Here is a 16,314-nt window from a genome sequence, read left to right as displayed (position 1 = left end):
ACAAACATACATACATACATACAGTAGAAGTTCATACTCATTAAAAAAATCAAAACAATATAGAATTGTTATTACCTCACCCCCCGACCAGAGATAATTAATGTTGACCTCATGCTGTGTATTTTTCCAAGTCCTTTTCCTGTGTGTGGATTGACCTACATATATTATTTTTCTTTGTTGTGTCCAGAAAAATGGGATCAAACTTATCCATATTTTTCTCTTTCTTGCTTATTTTCATTCACAAATATCTGGCCAGCTTTCCAAGTTTGGACATATGGATCCACCTTATCATTTTCAGCAATTATATTTACTTTCATCAAGCTTTACTATAGTTTAGTAAACAATTCTTTTATAGTAGGACATTTAAATTGTTTACAATTTTTGTCTATTATAGAGAACACTTCAGTGAATATCCTTGTATGTATTTTCTTATGCATTTATGTTGAAATACATGTTTCTCTGAAAGAGTCCATAGAAATGGAATTGCTAGTCCTAAAACATGCCAAATAGGTACCACTAAATTACACTCCAAAAAGCTTTACAGCATTTTGTACTTCGGTGCACTCTTCTTCACATCCTTAGCAAAACTGGGTATTTTAGTCTAATTATGTTTCACCAATCTGGCAAATAAACCACGGTTTGTGTTTCAATTTTTATTTCCACTTGCTCATCAGTGAGGTGTTGTATCTTTTGTGTATTAGCATTTGTTTCCTTTGTCATCTGCTTATTCAAATCTTTTACCCAGTTTTTTCTACTGGACTGTTGGTCTTGTTTTGTAAGAGCGTTATGTGGATTCAATATATTCATTTTTCATCTGCTCTGTGTTAAAAACATTAGGTCAAACCACATGAAATTGCTAATATTCAACCTTTTTTGACATACCCCTCCATGAGTATTTTACATGGTTAAATCTAATTTTTTTCCCAGATCATCATTTATCTTTTCAGCTTTGTTTATTGTGTCTCCTTATATAGCATTTCCTAATTTTTATATAGTCACATCTGTCTATTCGACAGGTGTTAATGAGCTCCTCCTATGTGCCAGAGGATAGAGTGACTAAGAGAACAGATGTGGGCCCTGCCCTTGTGGAGCCTCCCATCTAGTGGTGGGGTTAAGGAGCTCACAAAAAAGTAAACAAGTCATTGCAAAATGTGAGGAGGACACGAAGGAAATACCTCCTCCTTTATGGTTTTTAGATTTGGTATATTGCTTAGGAAGCCTTTCCTTCCCCACCCCAATATCATAAAAATACTCTTCCATGTTTTCTTCTAGAACTCTGTGGTTTTGATTTTACATCTAGCTTTTTAAATTCCGTGAGTAATTTATTTTCCTGTACAGTGGGGGTTGAGATTTAAAGTTACTATTCTTACCGGATAGTTCATTTTCTCAACACTATTTATAAATAGTACATCCTTTCTTCACTGATGTGAAATCCCTCTTCATAATATAATATAAATTCCTTTATTTATATGGTTTACTTATTTCTGTTTTGTTTATCTCCATTTCTATGCATGTACCACACAGGTTGGATTTTTGATCTTTGTAGTGTGTTTTATTATTATTTCAGGGCCAGTCTGTTTTCATCATTCTTTTGTAAAAATTGTCTTGGCTTTTCTTCCAGGTGAACTTTATTTTTTAATAAATTTATTTATTTATTTATTTATTTATTGGCTACATTGGGTCTTTGTTGCTGTGCGCGGGCTTTCTGTAGTTGTGGAGAGCAGGGGCTACTCTTCATTTCAGTGTGCAGGCGTCTTATTTTGGTGGCTTCTCTTGTTGTGGGGCACGGCTCTGGGTGCGCAGGCTTCAGTAGTTGCAGCACGTGGGCTCAGTAGTTGTGGCTCGCAGGCTCTAGAGTACAGCCTCAGTAGTTGTGGTGCACAGGCTTAGTTGCTCTGAGGCATGTGGGATCTTCCCAGACCAGGGATCGAACGGGTGTCCCCTGCATTAGCTGGCGGATTCTTAACCACTGTGCCATCAGGGAAGCCCCCAGGTGAACTTTAGATTCAACTTGCCAAATTCAGGAGGTAGGGAATCTTTTAGAATTTTTATTGGAGGTGCAGCAAATTTACAAATTAGTTGTGTGGGGTTTTTTTTTTTTTTTTTTTTGATAGCAGCTTTGATGGCATTCATATACCATACAATTCCCCTGTTTAACATGTACAAGTCAATAGTTTTTAGTATATTTATAGAGTTCCGTAACCATCACCACAGTCAACTTTAGAATATTTTCATCAGTCCAAGAAGAAACCCTGTACCCCTTAGCCATCACTCCCAACCCCACCCCCCCGCAACCCCCCAACTGCTAGGCAACCACTAATCTACTTTCTGTCTCTATGGATTTGCTTTTTCTGGACATTCATAAAAATGGAATCCTACAATATGTGGTCTTTTATGTCTAGCTTCTTTCACTTAGCATGCTCTTGAAATTCATCCACGTGGTAGCATGTGTCAGTACTTCATTCCTTTTTATGATCAAATATTCCATTGTAAGAATATACCACAATTTATTTGTCTGTTCATCAGTTGCTGGATATAAATTAAGCTTCAAAGAAACAAGGCATACAGACTTCTCTCCAGCCTCAAGGCCTTCCCTGAACATAGATTCAACGTTGTTTTCGGTCTTCAAGAATAGTTCTCTTGTCTGAGTAATAATGCTCCTTTTCTCCCCTTGCCTAATAGTCCCATATGCTACTAAGGCAGCTGCTGTGAAAGGTGTTTTGTTATGACCTTTCTGCTGTCCAGGAGGCCCCAGGTATCCCTCACCCATGGAACAGGCCAGGCAGGTGCCCTCGTCATCCCGGGCAGGCATCAGCCAGGCAGCCTTAGCCCACTACCCCACTTCACTGAGCTTTAGCATGGAGGGTGTGTCCTAGCAGAGCTGTGAGATCCACATGCCACCAGGACAGTTTGGCCTCTCTCCTATCTCCTCCGGTGTCTGTTCTTTATTACTTTTATAAATTAGTACCTGAGCTTGCTTCATGCTTTGTATTATATTTGTTGTAAAATAGTTGAAAACAGGAAGATCCAGTGACTCCCCTCTGCGTTGCTAAAGAATTTTTCTATAGCTAACTTAGCCCCCCAGTAGCCTCTTTATCTGCTGAAACCAGCTGCTCTCATAGAAGTGGGTCTTCTGTGGATAAGCCAGCTGTGTCTGAGTCCAGAGGTGACAGTACTAGAGGGTCACCACTGGGGAGATACAGTCTCTAGACTGTGACCCCTGAGATGGTGGAATACCTCTAGACGCTCATCTCCAAAACCTTTTGGACTTAGATGATATTATTGATCTAGCTTGCAACATATTAAGGTCAAATGTAATTGATGATGTGGTCATCACCAGATTCAGCTGCATGACAGCAACTGTTTAAGTGATGAGAATGAGGAAATCATGTAGAAGAGTGGGGTTCATGACATGTCCTATTTTCAAAAGAAGAGTGATACCTGGTGATTTCTTTTATTACAAAATGAAACTCTATCAAATAACTCTCCCCCTTCTCTGCAGAAAGTAGTACAGCAGGATTTTCATTTCAGGTTTTACTTAGAAGCATGACAGCAGTAGAACTCCCAGAAGGGAAATCTTTCCCATACATCTGAGTCACGTTCCCTGAGTGACATTTACACTCAGATATGTCATAGATGACCAGTTAGGATTTGTTTGTCTGCATTGACAGGGAGCCCCCAAATACCAGTACCTTAAGCAAGAGAGAAAAGCTTATTTCTCTGACATTAAAAGTCAGGAGGTAAGTAGTCTGGGGCTCCATGGTATCAGGGATCCAGCCTCCTCTCTCTGTTGTCCTGCCATTCTCAGCATGTGTTTTCCTACCTGTAATCCAAGATAGCTGCTTGTGCTCTAGCCATCACATCTATATTCCAGCCAGTGTGGAGGGGGAAGGGAAGAAAGGTATATTCCTTCCATTGAAGGACACTTACCAAGTACATGACACTTGAATCTCTCTTGTCTGAACTTAGTCTTACAGCCATTCACATTTGTAAGTGAGCCTGTAAAACACAGTCTGTATCCCAGGTGGCCAGTACCCTTAAGGGTCCTTTCACCAAGGAGGAATGGGTAATACTTATTTATGGATAGCGACAATCTTTGCTATCCCTAGGCAACTCACACTCAGTGTTTGACTACCCCTCTCCTCACCATACGCAGCCACCCGTTTCTTTCAATTGCTAGCATTTCCTGTCACTTAAGTCAGAAATGCTAAGACTTGTTCGTAATTCTTTTTTCTCATTCTTCCATATCCAGTCAGTCACAAAGCTCTGATGACTGCATGTCCTAAATATTTCTTGAATCTGCTTCCCTCTCCATTCCTCCTACGACTACCCTAGCTCAGGCCTAGACTGCCAAAACAGCCAAGTGTGTTTTCCCATCTCTGATTTTTATCCCCTTCAAACCCATCTTTCTCACCATTTAAACACAGACTTATCTGTGCAGCTCCTCTGCTTAAAATCCTTCACTAGCACCCTGTCACCTACAGTTAAAATGTCCAGATTCTTGGGAGTTCCCTGATGGCCTAGTGGTTAGGATTCTGGGCTTTCACTGCTGTGACCTGGGTTCAGTCCCTGCTTGGGGAACTGAGATCCTGCAAGCCGCACAGCACAGCCAGAAAAAAAGTCCAGGTTCTCTACCTTGTTGCGCAAGGCCCTGTGTGCTCTACTTCCTGCCTCACCTCTTAAACTCAGAAATCCAAAATCGACATTTTTAACCTAAAGCCTTGTCCTGTACCACCTCTTTATCCCCTGGGCTAATCTGTGTGCATCCTTTAAGACTCCCCTTCCTCCTGGAAGCCTGCCCTGAGACTTCTTCCCTGCCCCCACCACGCCAGTGGTGCTTTTTCTGTAACCCTGTGCATTTCCCCTTTGTAGGACTATACCACACCAATTACTGTGTGTTTCCCTCCTACCCTCTGCCACCAGACTGTATGCTTCTTTGAGGCCAGAGACTATTTTAAATATCTTTATGTTCCCAGTGCTTTCATTTTGGTGTCCAAAATAGGCATTACATACATGTCTAGATGAATGAGAAAATGAAAATTTCATAATGTTGCAAGATATTCAGGAAATAGTACAGGGCTTGGCCTGTACTGGGCTTGGCCACTAGAGGGCAGTGAATTACAGTATTCTGCTACTGTGTTGAATTAGCCAAAAGGTCTCTGTCTTGTGAGGGACGGAGATGGAGTTCTATCTCAAAACCATTATGTTGAACAAAAGAAGCCAGATTCCAAAAGAGTGCACATTGTATGATTCCATTTATTTTATTTTTATAAATAAATTAATTTAGTTATTTTTGGCTACGTAGGGTCTTTGTTGCTGTGCACGGGCTTGCTCTAGTTGCCATTAGCGGGGGCCACTCTTCATTGCAGTGCTTAGGCTTCTCATTGCGGTGGCTTCTCTTGTTGCAGAGCACAGGCTAGGCGTGCGAGCTTCAGTAGTTGCAGCCCTCGGGCTCAATAGTTGTGGCTCACGGACTCTAGAGCACAGGCTCAGTTGTTGTGGTGCACGGGCTTAGTTGCTCCAAGGCATGTGGGATCTTCCTGGACCAGGGATGGAACCTGTGCCCCCTGCACTAGCAGGCAGATTCTTAACCTCTGTGCTACCAGGGAAGTCCCCATATGATTCCATTTAAATGGAGTTCATAAATGATCTGTGGCAATAGAAATCAGAATGATGGTTGACTCTGGTGGGAGATTGATTGGAAAGAGGCAAGAAGAGACTTTATAGGGTGATGGAAATGTTTTTGGACTGGGGCATTTATTTTACACAGATGTATACATGTGTCAAAACAGAAGTGTGCACTTATGTGTAGTTTACTGTATATAAATTACATGTAAAACGAAATCCTTTCTGCTGAGTGTAAGTTCTGATAAGCAGAAACTGACAATAAATAGAAAAATAGGTAAGGTATTTGTTACCTTGGCTGTGATAAGTGCTATGCAGGAGAACAAAGAAGGAAAGGACAGAGTTGTGCCCTGTTGGCAAGAGTGGGAACGGGAACAGGTTTTAAACAGGGCAGTGAGCCGGGGTCACACTGAGAAGACGATGTTTAAGCAAAGTCCTGAAGGAGGAGAGGGGGTGAGCCATGCAGTTAATTTTTGGTAGTTAACACTCACATTTTCAGAGGAAAGGAGTTGTTAATAACTCCCCACATGCCGGGTACCACGGCCCCTGTCGCCGCGTCTTGCTCCTGGGCTGCTGTGGATTATCCTCCAGCTCCTGGGAGGCTTCATCCTCCGTCTCACACCCGACTCTGCCCTGCCGACCCTGTTCCTCCCCGTCTGACAAGGTGTGAAGGCCACAGATGAAACTGGACAGGCTTCCGAAGTCTTTCATTGTCTTAAGAGGACATTCCCTTTTTCCTTTTAAAATGTAAACTTTGAATTGAAGTATAATGTACATTTTTTAAAGTACATATATCATAGGTGCACAGCTTGATAAATTTCTTCTAAATAACCAGCGCCCAAGTGGAACACTTCCAGCACTGCAAAAGTCTCCTTGTGTTCCCTTCTAGTCCTTCCTCTCACCCCCACAAGGGGTGACATCTGTTATTTAACTGACTTCTAATAGCTCGATTCGTTCTGCCCATCTCTAAACTTTATATAAATTGAATCAGAGTAAGTTTATTCTGCTTTCCATTTTCATGCTATTGGTTTGGAGGGAACTGGAGGGGGAATGGGACTGATGCTGAATTTTTAGTGCTCACCCTGTTTGGGACTTTACCCCTTTCCTCAAGGGGCCTCCTGGCCCCCGTCTTCATAGATAGGGCAGCCTCATGTGATAGACGGTTGAGACATTTGAGGCTCTTTCCAGCAACAGACATGTATGTGGAGACGCCCAGTCAGAGTGCTGAGCTGAGCTACTTTCAGCTGGCAGTTGAGAGCAGTGTGAGCACTTGGTGGGATGTCCAGTGCTGGATTTCCTCCCATGTAGGAGGTAAGCTCCCCAAGGGCAGGTTATGGCCTGTCATCTCTGGGTCTGGAAGACCCAGCCTGCTCTCTCCCCGGTGGTGAGCCGAGTGACACACGCACGCTCACTTGCTCTCTCTCCCTCTCATCTGACCCAAGAGTAAATGAGAAATTACAACAGAGGAGAAGTTGAGGTGGCTAACATAGTCAAGACATTTGAGCCTAGGTGAGGAGCCTCTGGGCACCTGACATTGGCACTGGGGACTTCGACTCCCCCGAGCCTACTCACATACACAATGTCTTGGTGACATGCCGCCTGGGTGGTCTTTGGGCAGGTCCTAGAAGGTGAAGTGTGTGCTGGACCTGGCCCCTCCCTTGCCCCATAACCTGAATACTCACGTAGTTCGGGTTCATGTAATCTGGGGTCCTGTAGCCAGCACCAAGAGGCCGAGTTAGCCAGCACCAAGAGGCCGAGTTAGCCAGCACCAAGAGGCCGAGTTAGCCAGCAGCCACTAGTGTTTGTTAAATAATAGTACGGGGACCTTGGGAAGTAGAGACGGTTTAGTGGTATGTTGGTTTTTTAAGTTAATTTTAGCCAGGCTGCCCCACGATGAGTAGTGGGCAGCCAGAGATCATTTTGAGTTAATATTTACCTTTCAATCGCTGCCCTGATTGACAGGCACAGTGTCGGGAAGGGCTCCGTGGTCAGCTGCTTCTCTGTGTCTTGGAAACAGCACGTCTCCTCTCACACAGTCTGGAACATGGTCCTCATGAAGCAGAATGGCCCCCTATGGGTCTCTACTCTTTAGGAACCTCGGAAGAAGTCTCTCCTCTCACCTCCTCCCTGTCCTCACTGTCCTTTCTTTGTCAGGTGGCTTGACTTTTCTGGGTTTAGCCCAGGGACCCCTCTACCTTGTCCACGCTCAGCTGTGGTGGCCTTTTCTCAGCTGCTGCCATCAAACACTTGCCTGAAGATGCCAGATGGACAAAACCCAACACCAACTTTCTATAGCACTTGAACCACTTAAAAACGATCACATACAGGTGATCAGATGAATTCCTTGACACTTTTCTTAGAACTGTGTTTTTCTGGGTGAAATATTTAAATTCCTATTTTATGAAGTTGTTTAGATGTATAGCTGAAAAGATTTATTGTTTTCCTTTTCTCAGTTTACTTTTATGATCAGAAAATATTATGTAAGGTATTCTTATGAGTCCAGTTTAAAACAAAACAAAACAAAGAAACAAACAAAAAAACAAAGACAGGAATCAGGTAAGCCAGAGGCTTTGGGAAATGGAAGGGCTCTCTGTAGTCTGATGCCTACCAGTTGGGCTGATTGATTCGGACCCAACAGATCACAACATCTAGACATTGCCCTGCTATCACAGATGGTTCCCAGGAAAGGCCTAGAGCAGTGAATGGACAAGTTAACTCTTGTCAGTTCAAGCAAAACCAGTTCTTCCCGAAGCTGTCAGGGAGTGTTTGAGGCACAGGTGAGGCTGATTTTAGGCCCGAGATCTGGAGTTCTCAGAAAAATAAACACTTGACTGGGGCCACCACTCAGGTACATTTTATCAGCTAATAATGCCAGGCTTGACAGCATGTTCTTGTCAAGCCCAGAGTGGGCAATTTGATTTTTATAAAGAGCTTTTGGGTTTCCTCCTTTTGGATGCTTTGCCTCTTAAAATAGCCATAAAATATCCCTTAAAATCTCATTCCCTCCAGTCTGAGTCCTGGCTGCTGAATGCTGCATAATGACAACCAGAGACGCTGCCCTCGTTTGAGACTGTGTTGCTGGCGTGAACTCCCTTTCCAGCTTCAATTATACATTGAATTTTCTCAAGTGGGACGTTTAATGATCCTTCTGAACAGACTGTTTATGCTGAATGAAGCCCTTCCGAGAGCCTTTGAGCCTCCCTTTCTCTGCTGCTTTCGGCTGGTGCACTCAGCTCACAGTTTTTGACTGAATGTGTGAATTTTATCCTCCCAGCAGGCAGAACACTAGAACTAAACTCTCCTCCCACTCTCTGAAATGCTGGTAAGCTCTCCCACTGACTGTGAAAGCCAAGGGCTAACTGGCAGGCCAGGCGTAAGGGCAGAACATGGGGAAACGGTAGCCCCTACCTCGAGGCCCCAAGAAAGGGTTCAGCATCCTGTCTGTCGATCCCTTTCCTTCCTGGACAGCTAAAGGTTTGAAACTGGCACAGTTACTGAGAGCGACATCTTACCAGCTTAAACCTCATGTTGCTTGATTTTCTTCCTTAAGACCAAACAAGGTAGACATGGAAAGCTTTGAAAATTGACTTATTTTTCAGGTACATTTGGAGTTAGGTTAGGTTTGGCTGCGAATAACAGAGATCTAAAATATCAGCAGCTTGGACTTCCCTGGTGGTGTGGTGGTTAAGAATTCACCTGCCGGTGCAGGGGACACCAGTCCCTGGTCTGGGAAGATCCCACATGCCGTGGAGCAACTAAGCCTGTGCGCCACGACTACTGAGCCTGAATTGCTGCAACTACTGAAGCCTGCGTACCTTGAGCCTGCGGTCTGCAACAAGAGAAGCCACCACAATAAGAAGCTGTGCACCGCAACCAAGAGTAGCCCCCGCTTGCAACAACTAGAGAAAGCCTGTGCGCAGCAATGAAGACCCAGTGCAGCCAAAAAAACAAATAAAATAATAATAAAATAAAAAATAAAAATAAAATAGCAGCTTAAACAAGGTAGAAGTTTATCTCTTCCTCATTTAATAATGATAATATTGGCTAAGATTTGCATGATGCTTATTTTATGGCAGGCATTGTTAGCACTTTTAGGTATTGACTTGTTTAATCCTTACAATGTGTGTTGGCACGGGTAGGATATTACCACCTTTGGCAGGTGAGGCATTGAGGCATAGAAGGTAAAGTCATTTGCCCAAAGCTGCATAGCTCGTGAGGGACAGAGCCAAGATTTGAGCCACACAGTCTGGCCCCAGAGTCTGTGCTCTTAACCACATGCTGTTTTGTCTGACAGAAAAGCCACAGGGCACCAGGGCTAATGCGGCAGCTGTGCTCCCCATTTTACTTGGGGACCCAGGCTCTTTCTCCCTGTTCCCCTGCTGTGTGTGGTTTCCATTCCCAGTGACATTTCTGCTGCAGTGTTCTGGAATGTATGCCCGGGTAGGAACAGACCCTTCAGATTATTGTGGCGCTCTGGATCTTCATTTGGGAAATGGGTATGAATAATGGGAGTAGTTTTGTCTTGAGTCTTCCTTTCATTCCAACCGTATTTTCATAAAGAGGGAGCTACTGCTTGGGATGGTTAATGTGATCGGCCGCACTCACTGAAAAAGAGAGCACACGCTTCCCTAGCACTGCTGGGAGTCTGGTCCTGGGGAGTGGTCTGGTGGTACCTGTGGTTAGGTCACTTGAACCTGTGACCCAGAGCAGTTCTTCTATGGTTCCTCCAGCCGTTGTTTGTGGTAGTGAGAGTTGGAGGCACCTGGGTATCCATCCTTGGGGGCAACGGATGGGGTGGTGGCCTGTGTTGGGCAGTGAACTAGAGGTCTGTTGAACAGCACCGAAGGATCTAAGAAGTGTAAGATGAAGCAAAAAAGAAAAAGGAAGAATCTGAGTTGGGTCTTACAACCTAGTATCAATGAAATTAATAGTATATGTATATATATATATGTAGCCACTCCCCACCGCCGCCAAAAAATAAAAATAAACCCACTATGCACTAAGTGTTTGTTAGAAAAAAAGAGTATTTCGTGGAAGGAATTTTTGATGTGGTTTCTCAAGTGGACCTTTATATATTATCTGAAGTCCTCGTTTTCTTCAGGCTTAGTGTTGTTTTACAAACTTTTGTTCTTTTTCGGTGGTGAGAGGCAGACATAGTCAATGGTAGCCCCTTTTTTCTAAAATCGTGCATTTTTTCCTGACTATAAAAATTACACTTATTGTAGAAATAAGTAATAGTAAGGCTTAAAATAAAAATTCTTTATCCCTACCACCTTGGGAATAAGTGCAATAAACCTTTGTGATATATTGTGTCTTTGCACTGTGCTTATATAAACATATAAATATTGTATGTACAGTAGTTCAGAGTAAACCATAAATAATTTTGTACTTTACTCCTTTCCCTAAATGCTATGACATGCTTTCCCACGTCATTGCAAATTCCTAATAAACTTCATCTAAAGTAAACTATACCGTGCCCACTGTGTGGCAGGCACTGTTGTTGACACTTTACTTGTATTAACTGTGGACTTTTATATTGTTCCCAGGGTTGTAGCTTTTCTGACAAAGCACTCTGCCCTCCCCAAAAGGGTTTTTACAGCCCTCGATGTCCATTAGGAAAACGCTGTTTATACAGGACGAGAATCCAAGAGTTTGTTACACATTGTCCCGAGAAGGTCCAATTGTAGGTCTTAATAGAGTAATAATTCTCATACACAAAAGGGCTGGATTCTGAATACATTTTGTCACATGCCTGTGTTTCTCTGCAGCACCAGGGACTGCAGTGAGCATCCTGTTTTCAACACAGGGCTCCAAGGAGATAAGCCACCTTTGGCACAGAACTCAAGGGCCTGAGCGATTCCATGTGTGACCTCTGACGGGCATGCAGGGGCCTGTGGGTTGAGGTGGCCTGTCTCATCCACTGCTCTCTGGCAGGAAGGAAACATCACATGGCCTCTTCCTTCTTCTAGAAGACTCCTTATGTTCTCTTCTCTTGCATCTCAGAGCAGAATGACAACCTCTCACTCTTATCACTTAATGTGGGATTTCCATGAGAAGCTAATAAGCGGTTCTCTTTAAAAGAGGTCCCATGGCTAAAGAAGCTGGGGAAATGAAGGGTAAGCAAGGTTAAGGAGATTTACTTAATGCAGAATGTGTAATAACTTTTCAAATCCTTTTGTGTGCTATGATCTTCATGCATCTCCAAGATGAGGATATATAATGCAGCATTTCTCAACCGTATTTATTTGTGGAACCTCTTTTTTCCTGAGTATCCTATAGGATTGAGGTTTTGCAAACCCATCTTGATAACTACCAACTTCGTGAGATTAAATCCTGGGAGCTTTCACAGGTTTGGGCCATCTTCCTTCACACACTCTCTTCACTTCTGAGTGGTGAGGCCATGGGTCCACCTTGTCAGAACTGGGGGATTCCATCTTTAAAATGAACTGTGAGGGCTACCTGATCCCAGCTGTTCTCACTACCTATGAGACAGTTCACTGAATTTCTGAAATCAAAGAATTTTTCCAGACCAGCTCTAGGGAGCTGGATATAGCTCATTGGAGATGAGGCCTGAAGTATTTTTTTTCTTTGGACTAAATGCAGTGGAAGAGAAAGATGTGTTGGACCCAACAAAACTGGTGTGAGAAATGGCCTGTTTGGTGTTGTAAGGAGCACCTCAAGAGCTTCTTGGGACACATTTGCCCACCTGACAAGGGGAGGGGGAGGGCAGGCCCCTGTTCCTTAGCACCACACTAGCCTGGCTCTCTCCTGGCCTTAAGGACCCTGTTGAAGATACTAGACTCTATCTTTCTCTCTCCATTTTTTTAGAGAAGACCTCTGGACTTTCTTCACCTTTTGTTTTACAGAAGAGGATGTGGAGAACTTTGATGTGACCAATTTGTCTCAGGACATGCTGCGAAGCATAGAAGCCGACAGCTTTTGGTGCATGAGCAAACTGCTGGATGGGATCCAGGTGAGCGGTTCTGCCCTTGTGGGACACCTGGGTCAGGGTTCCCTGCAGGCCCTTGGGTTCCTTCTTGCTCTTCTGCATCAGACAGGGTCCCCCACCCAGCGTGGCTCCTCCCCTTTTTGGTCCATCCATCTTTACCTCATTCATTAGCTTTACAGCTTTCAAAAGGCAGTGGTCTAGCATCCCCGGGAGTCTAAGGAAGTCCCCATGTAGCCCTGCCTTTGTCATCAGCCTGTGCCCCTCCTTTCTGCTGTGCTTCCGGGCCATGCGGTTTGCCTGCACAGCACAGGGCTCTGCTAGGCTTTCCCCACACTCTGCTGTTCTGTGAGATTCTTTTGTTCCCCCAAACACTGGCACCAGCTTTAGAAGAACAGCGTGTGCTTTTAAACGTGCTTCAGTGAACTTGAGGGGTGGTGGCACGACTGTTTGGTATTCCTGTTCATGCTGAGTCCTGTGTCATTTGCAGGATAACTACACCTTTGCACAACCAGGGATCCAGAAGAAGGTCAAGGCACTGGAAGAGCTTGTCAGTCGGATCGATGGTAGGTTCAGAGGAAGAGTTCTCTAGCGGTAGCACAGTGTGATTCTGGCACAAGCCAGTTATGCTTGTGGGTCGCCTCCTCAGCCCCCTTCCTAGCCATGACCCTTTCCAGTTCACTCGGTGCTGTTGGCGGCACTGGCCCTTCCACAGCTCAGCAGGAAGGTGAGGTGAGAACTCTGCTATTATGTCAAGTTCTTTTTTCTCCTTCATTTTCTATCACCGAGTTCTGTCAATCCTCCTTCAGCATCTCTCTCCAGATTCACTCTTTCTTCTCGATGTCCCTAGCCATAGCTCTGGTCTAGCCATGCTTGGATTTCTGCAGCTTCCTCCGAGAAGGACTTGCCTCCTCCATACTCTTTTCTCTTCCACACTCTCTATCACACACCTGCATCTTTCCAAAGCGCTGTTCTGGTCACGTCCCTCTTCTGCTCCGAAACCTCCTGTGCTCTCCATTGCTTTTAGTGTCAGGTCTGTAGTCTGACCTTGTTCTTCATGCTGTGATGTGACTCAGGACTCCTGGGCCCTGTGCCCGGTCCCCAGGTCTAAGTGATACACCAGCAGGACGTCCCATAGTTCCCTGTGACGTGTGTGAGTGGAGAATGTGAGTCATGGCTTCCTGAAGCAGAATATCTTTGAGGAGCAGGAGCCCTGCAGTAAGTCCTGGGCTCTGGCATGAAATCCTGGAGTGTTAGAACTGAAGGCAGCTTGGGAAACCCTGCTGTTGACTGATGAGGAAGCTGAGGCCAAGGGAGAGAAGTCAGAATTAAGTATGATGAAATCACATACAGATCTAACAGCAAGGTCTTCTGTTAAGTGGAATCTCTAGCAGCAGTTAATTCCACTAATTACTACGTAACTAATAAATCCCATTTGCTAGTTTTCTAGCATAGGTTTTCTGCCTCACTAAAGCATTCCCACCCCCTGCCCCCTTTGTAGATATTGCATACCTTTCTCCTTTCCCAGGTTCTCTTTCCATGAAAACCTTCCCTGATTTGTTCCACGCACTTCAGCTTCCTTTTATGACTTAGGATTTCAGTCTTCCCAGCTTGTTGATTATTTACTATTTTTTTCCTGTACATCATACGTGGGGTGCTTTTATCCTCTTTGCCTTATTTCCCGGATCCAGCTGTTAGCTCCACGGTGGGGCCCACACGCAGCTCTCTTGCATCCCTCACTTGGTCCTGGTACAAGGCGTGTGCTAACCTGTCTGACAGGGGCCAGGTTCCAGAGGGCCTCTGCTGTGGTTTTTGCCACTCTCTGGCCTTCCTTTTTTTTTTTTTTTTCTTTTCCCTGCCCTCACAAAAACCTGATAAAGTCATGGTACTTTAAGATAGTGGATTTTTAAATGTATTTATCTTTATGCTTTGAATTATAGAATACTCATTACAAAAATTTAGAGAATTGAGAAAAACACAAAAAGTCCTCCCCCTTTGTTATATCCTACTCCCCAGAAATAACCGTTGTTCACAGTTTCTCTTTCAAAAATCGTATTAAGTATTTACCCTATGCAGCTGCTATTGTCAACACTTTTATTTTCTCATTGTATTCTCCCCCAAACTTTCTGAGGCATGAATGATTATCCCCTTTTATGGATTAGGAAACTGAGGAGGGTAGTGATTTAAAGGAAAACAATCCAGGACCTCTCTGGCAGTCCAGTGGTTAAGACGTCGCCTTCCACTGCAGGGGGTGCTGCAGGTTTGATTCCTGGTCGGGGAGCTAAGATCCCTCATGCCTTGTGGCCAAAAAACCAAAACATAAAACAGAAGCAGTATTGTAACAAATTCAATAAAGACTTTAAAAATGGTCCACATCAAAAAAATTTAATTTTAAAAAGGAAAGAATAAAAGTCCTATCAAGCAGTATTTGAAGGCCTGTCGTGCAGAACAGGGGTCAGGTTTGTTTGGGTTGCTCCAGCATAACACACCCAACAGCAAGGGGTAGGAGTGGGGAGGGAGCTAGTGTCTGTTGAATATGATGAGGCACTTTCTGGTGAATCACTTAATACATCAGTGGGAGAGTCTGCCCTTGAGTGGAGTCAGTGAACCTCTTTCACTGGCTGTTTAAGTCCCTGCTGGCTGCCATCTGTCAGGGATGCTGAGGAGGAGTCCGCACTGGTGGGAGGATGACCAAGGTGACCCGCACGATTCTCTTCCACTCTGGCTCCTTCTCTGATGAGTAACAAGGTCAAGCAGCCAGGTGAGACTTATGTCTCCTGCCCTATGGCTCCAGCAGCCCTGCAAAGGAAGAAGGGACCCTAGAACATCACTGTGGGATGTTCAAATAGTTCCACCATGTGCAGAGCTGAGTTAACCATGCAGTGCTGCTTTGAGGTGGTGGAATCGAACATAAAGGACAGTCAGGTGCCGGTTTGCCCTCCTGTGTCTGGCTTCCCCCAGGGGAGTGGTGAAAAGAAATGGAAACTGCCTTTTTGGCTCATGTGACTCTTTCAGGCTCCGATCCCCTCGGTTGCACTCAGGGGGCCAGTGACGCTTTCTGTTTCAGAGCAGGTACATAATCACTTCAGGAGGTATGAGGTCGAATACCTGCAGTTTGCCTTTCGTTGGATGAACAACCTGCTTATGCGGGAGCTTCCCCTTCGCTGCACCATCCGCCTGTGGGACACATACCAGGTATGAGGAGACTTCTGCCCTCTCCAGGTTCCTAAGGCTCCCAGCTCCCTGCCAGCTGTGCAGTGTAGCTGCTCGGAAGTTCTGGCCACCTCCTTTCTACCCCTGTCTGCCTTAGCCTCGTGGGCAGGGCCTCTGCTAAATCTTTTCAGGCCTCTGCTTGCCCAGCCGTGAAAGGGGTGCTGTTCCGCTTTCCCACCTTGCAGAAGGATTGGCTCTGAGAGGGCTAGAGCCAGCTCCTAGTCAGGGCTTGGAGATCTAACTCTGTGTTTTCCCTTTCCAGTCTGAACCAGAAGGCTTCTCCCACTTTCATCTCTACGTGTGTGCGGCTTTCTTGATCAAGTGGAGGAAGGAGATCTTGGATGAGGAGGACTTTCAGGTGAGTGGCCTGGAGCTCAGCCTGCACTGGGGATGAGCGTCAGAATGGGAGTCATCCTGCTAGCGGGGCCGTGTGGGTAGAAGCTACCACAGCAGCTACCTGGCTGGTAAGAGCAAAGGAGAAAGGATGCTCACAAGAGGGTGCCCCTCTCGATTGGCAGGAAGCCATGGGG

The 16,314-nt window shown here is 44.9% G+C and overlaps 1 protein-coding gene across 2 annotated transcripts in view; it reads left to right on the top strand.

The window, feature by feature from the left end:
* The window catches only part of TBC1D22B (TBC1 domain family member 22B), a 64,212-nt gene that overhangs the window by 36,076 nt on the left and 11,822 nt on the right, over nucleotides 1-16,314 (top strand). For both annotated transcript variants that reach the window (XM_057699686.1, XM_057699685.1), the window contains 4 exons: nucleotides 12,492-12,598; nucleotides 13,062-13,137; nucleotides 15,639-15,766; nucleotides 16,047-16,142. In XM_057699686.1, the coding sequence (XP_057555669.1) occupies nucleotides 12,492-12,598; nucleotides 13,062-13,137; nucleotides 15,639-15,766; nucleotides 16,047-16,142 (407 nt within the window). The remainder of the gene's footprint in view (nucleotides 1-12,491; nucleotides 12,599-13,061; nucleotides 13,138-15,638; nucleotides 15,767-16,046; nucleotides 16,143-16,314) is intronic.

Source organism: Hippopotamus amphibius, chromosome 11 (assembly GCF_030028045.1).
Source record: "Hippopotamus amphibius kiboko isolate mHipAmp2 chromosome 11, mHipAmp2.hap2, whole genome shotgun sequence".
Lineage (NCBI taxonomy): Eukaryota > Metazoa > Chordata > Mammalia > Artiodactyla > Hippopotamidae > Hippopotamus > Hippopotamus amphibius.
This window is presented reverse-complemented; position numbering and strand designations above follow the sequence as displayed.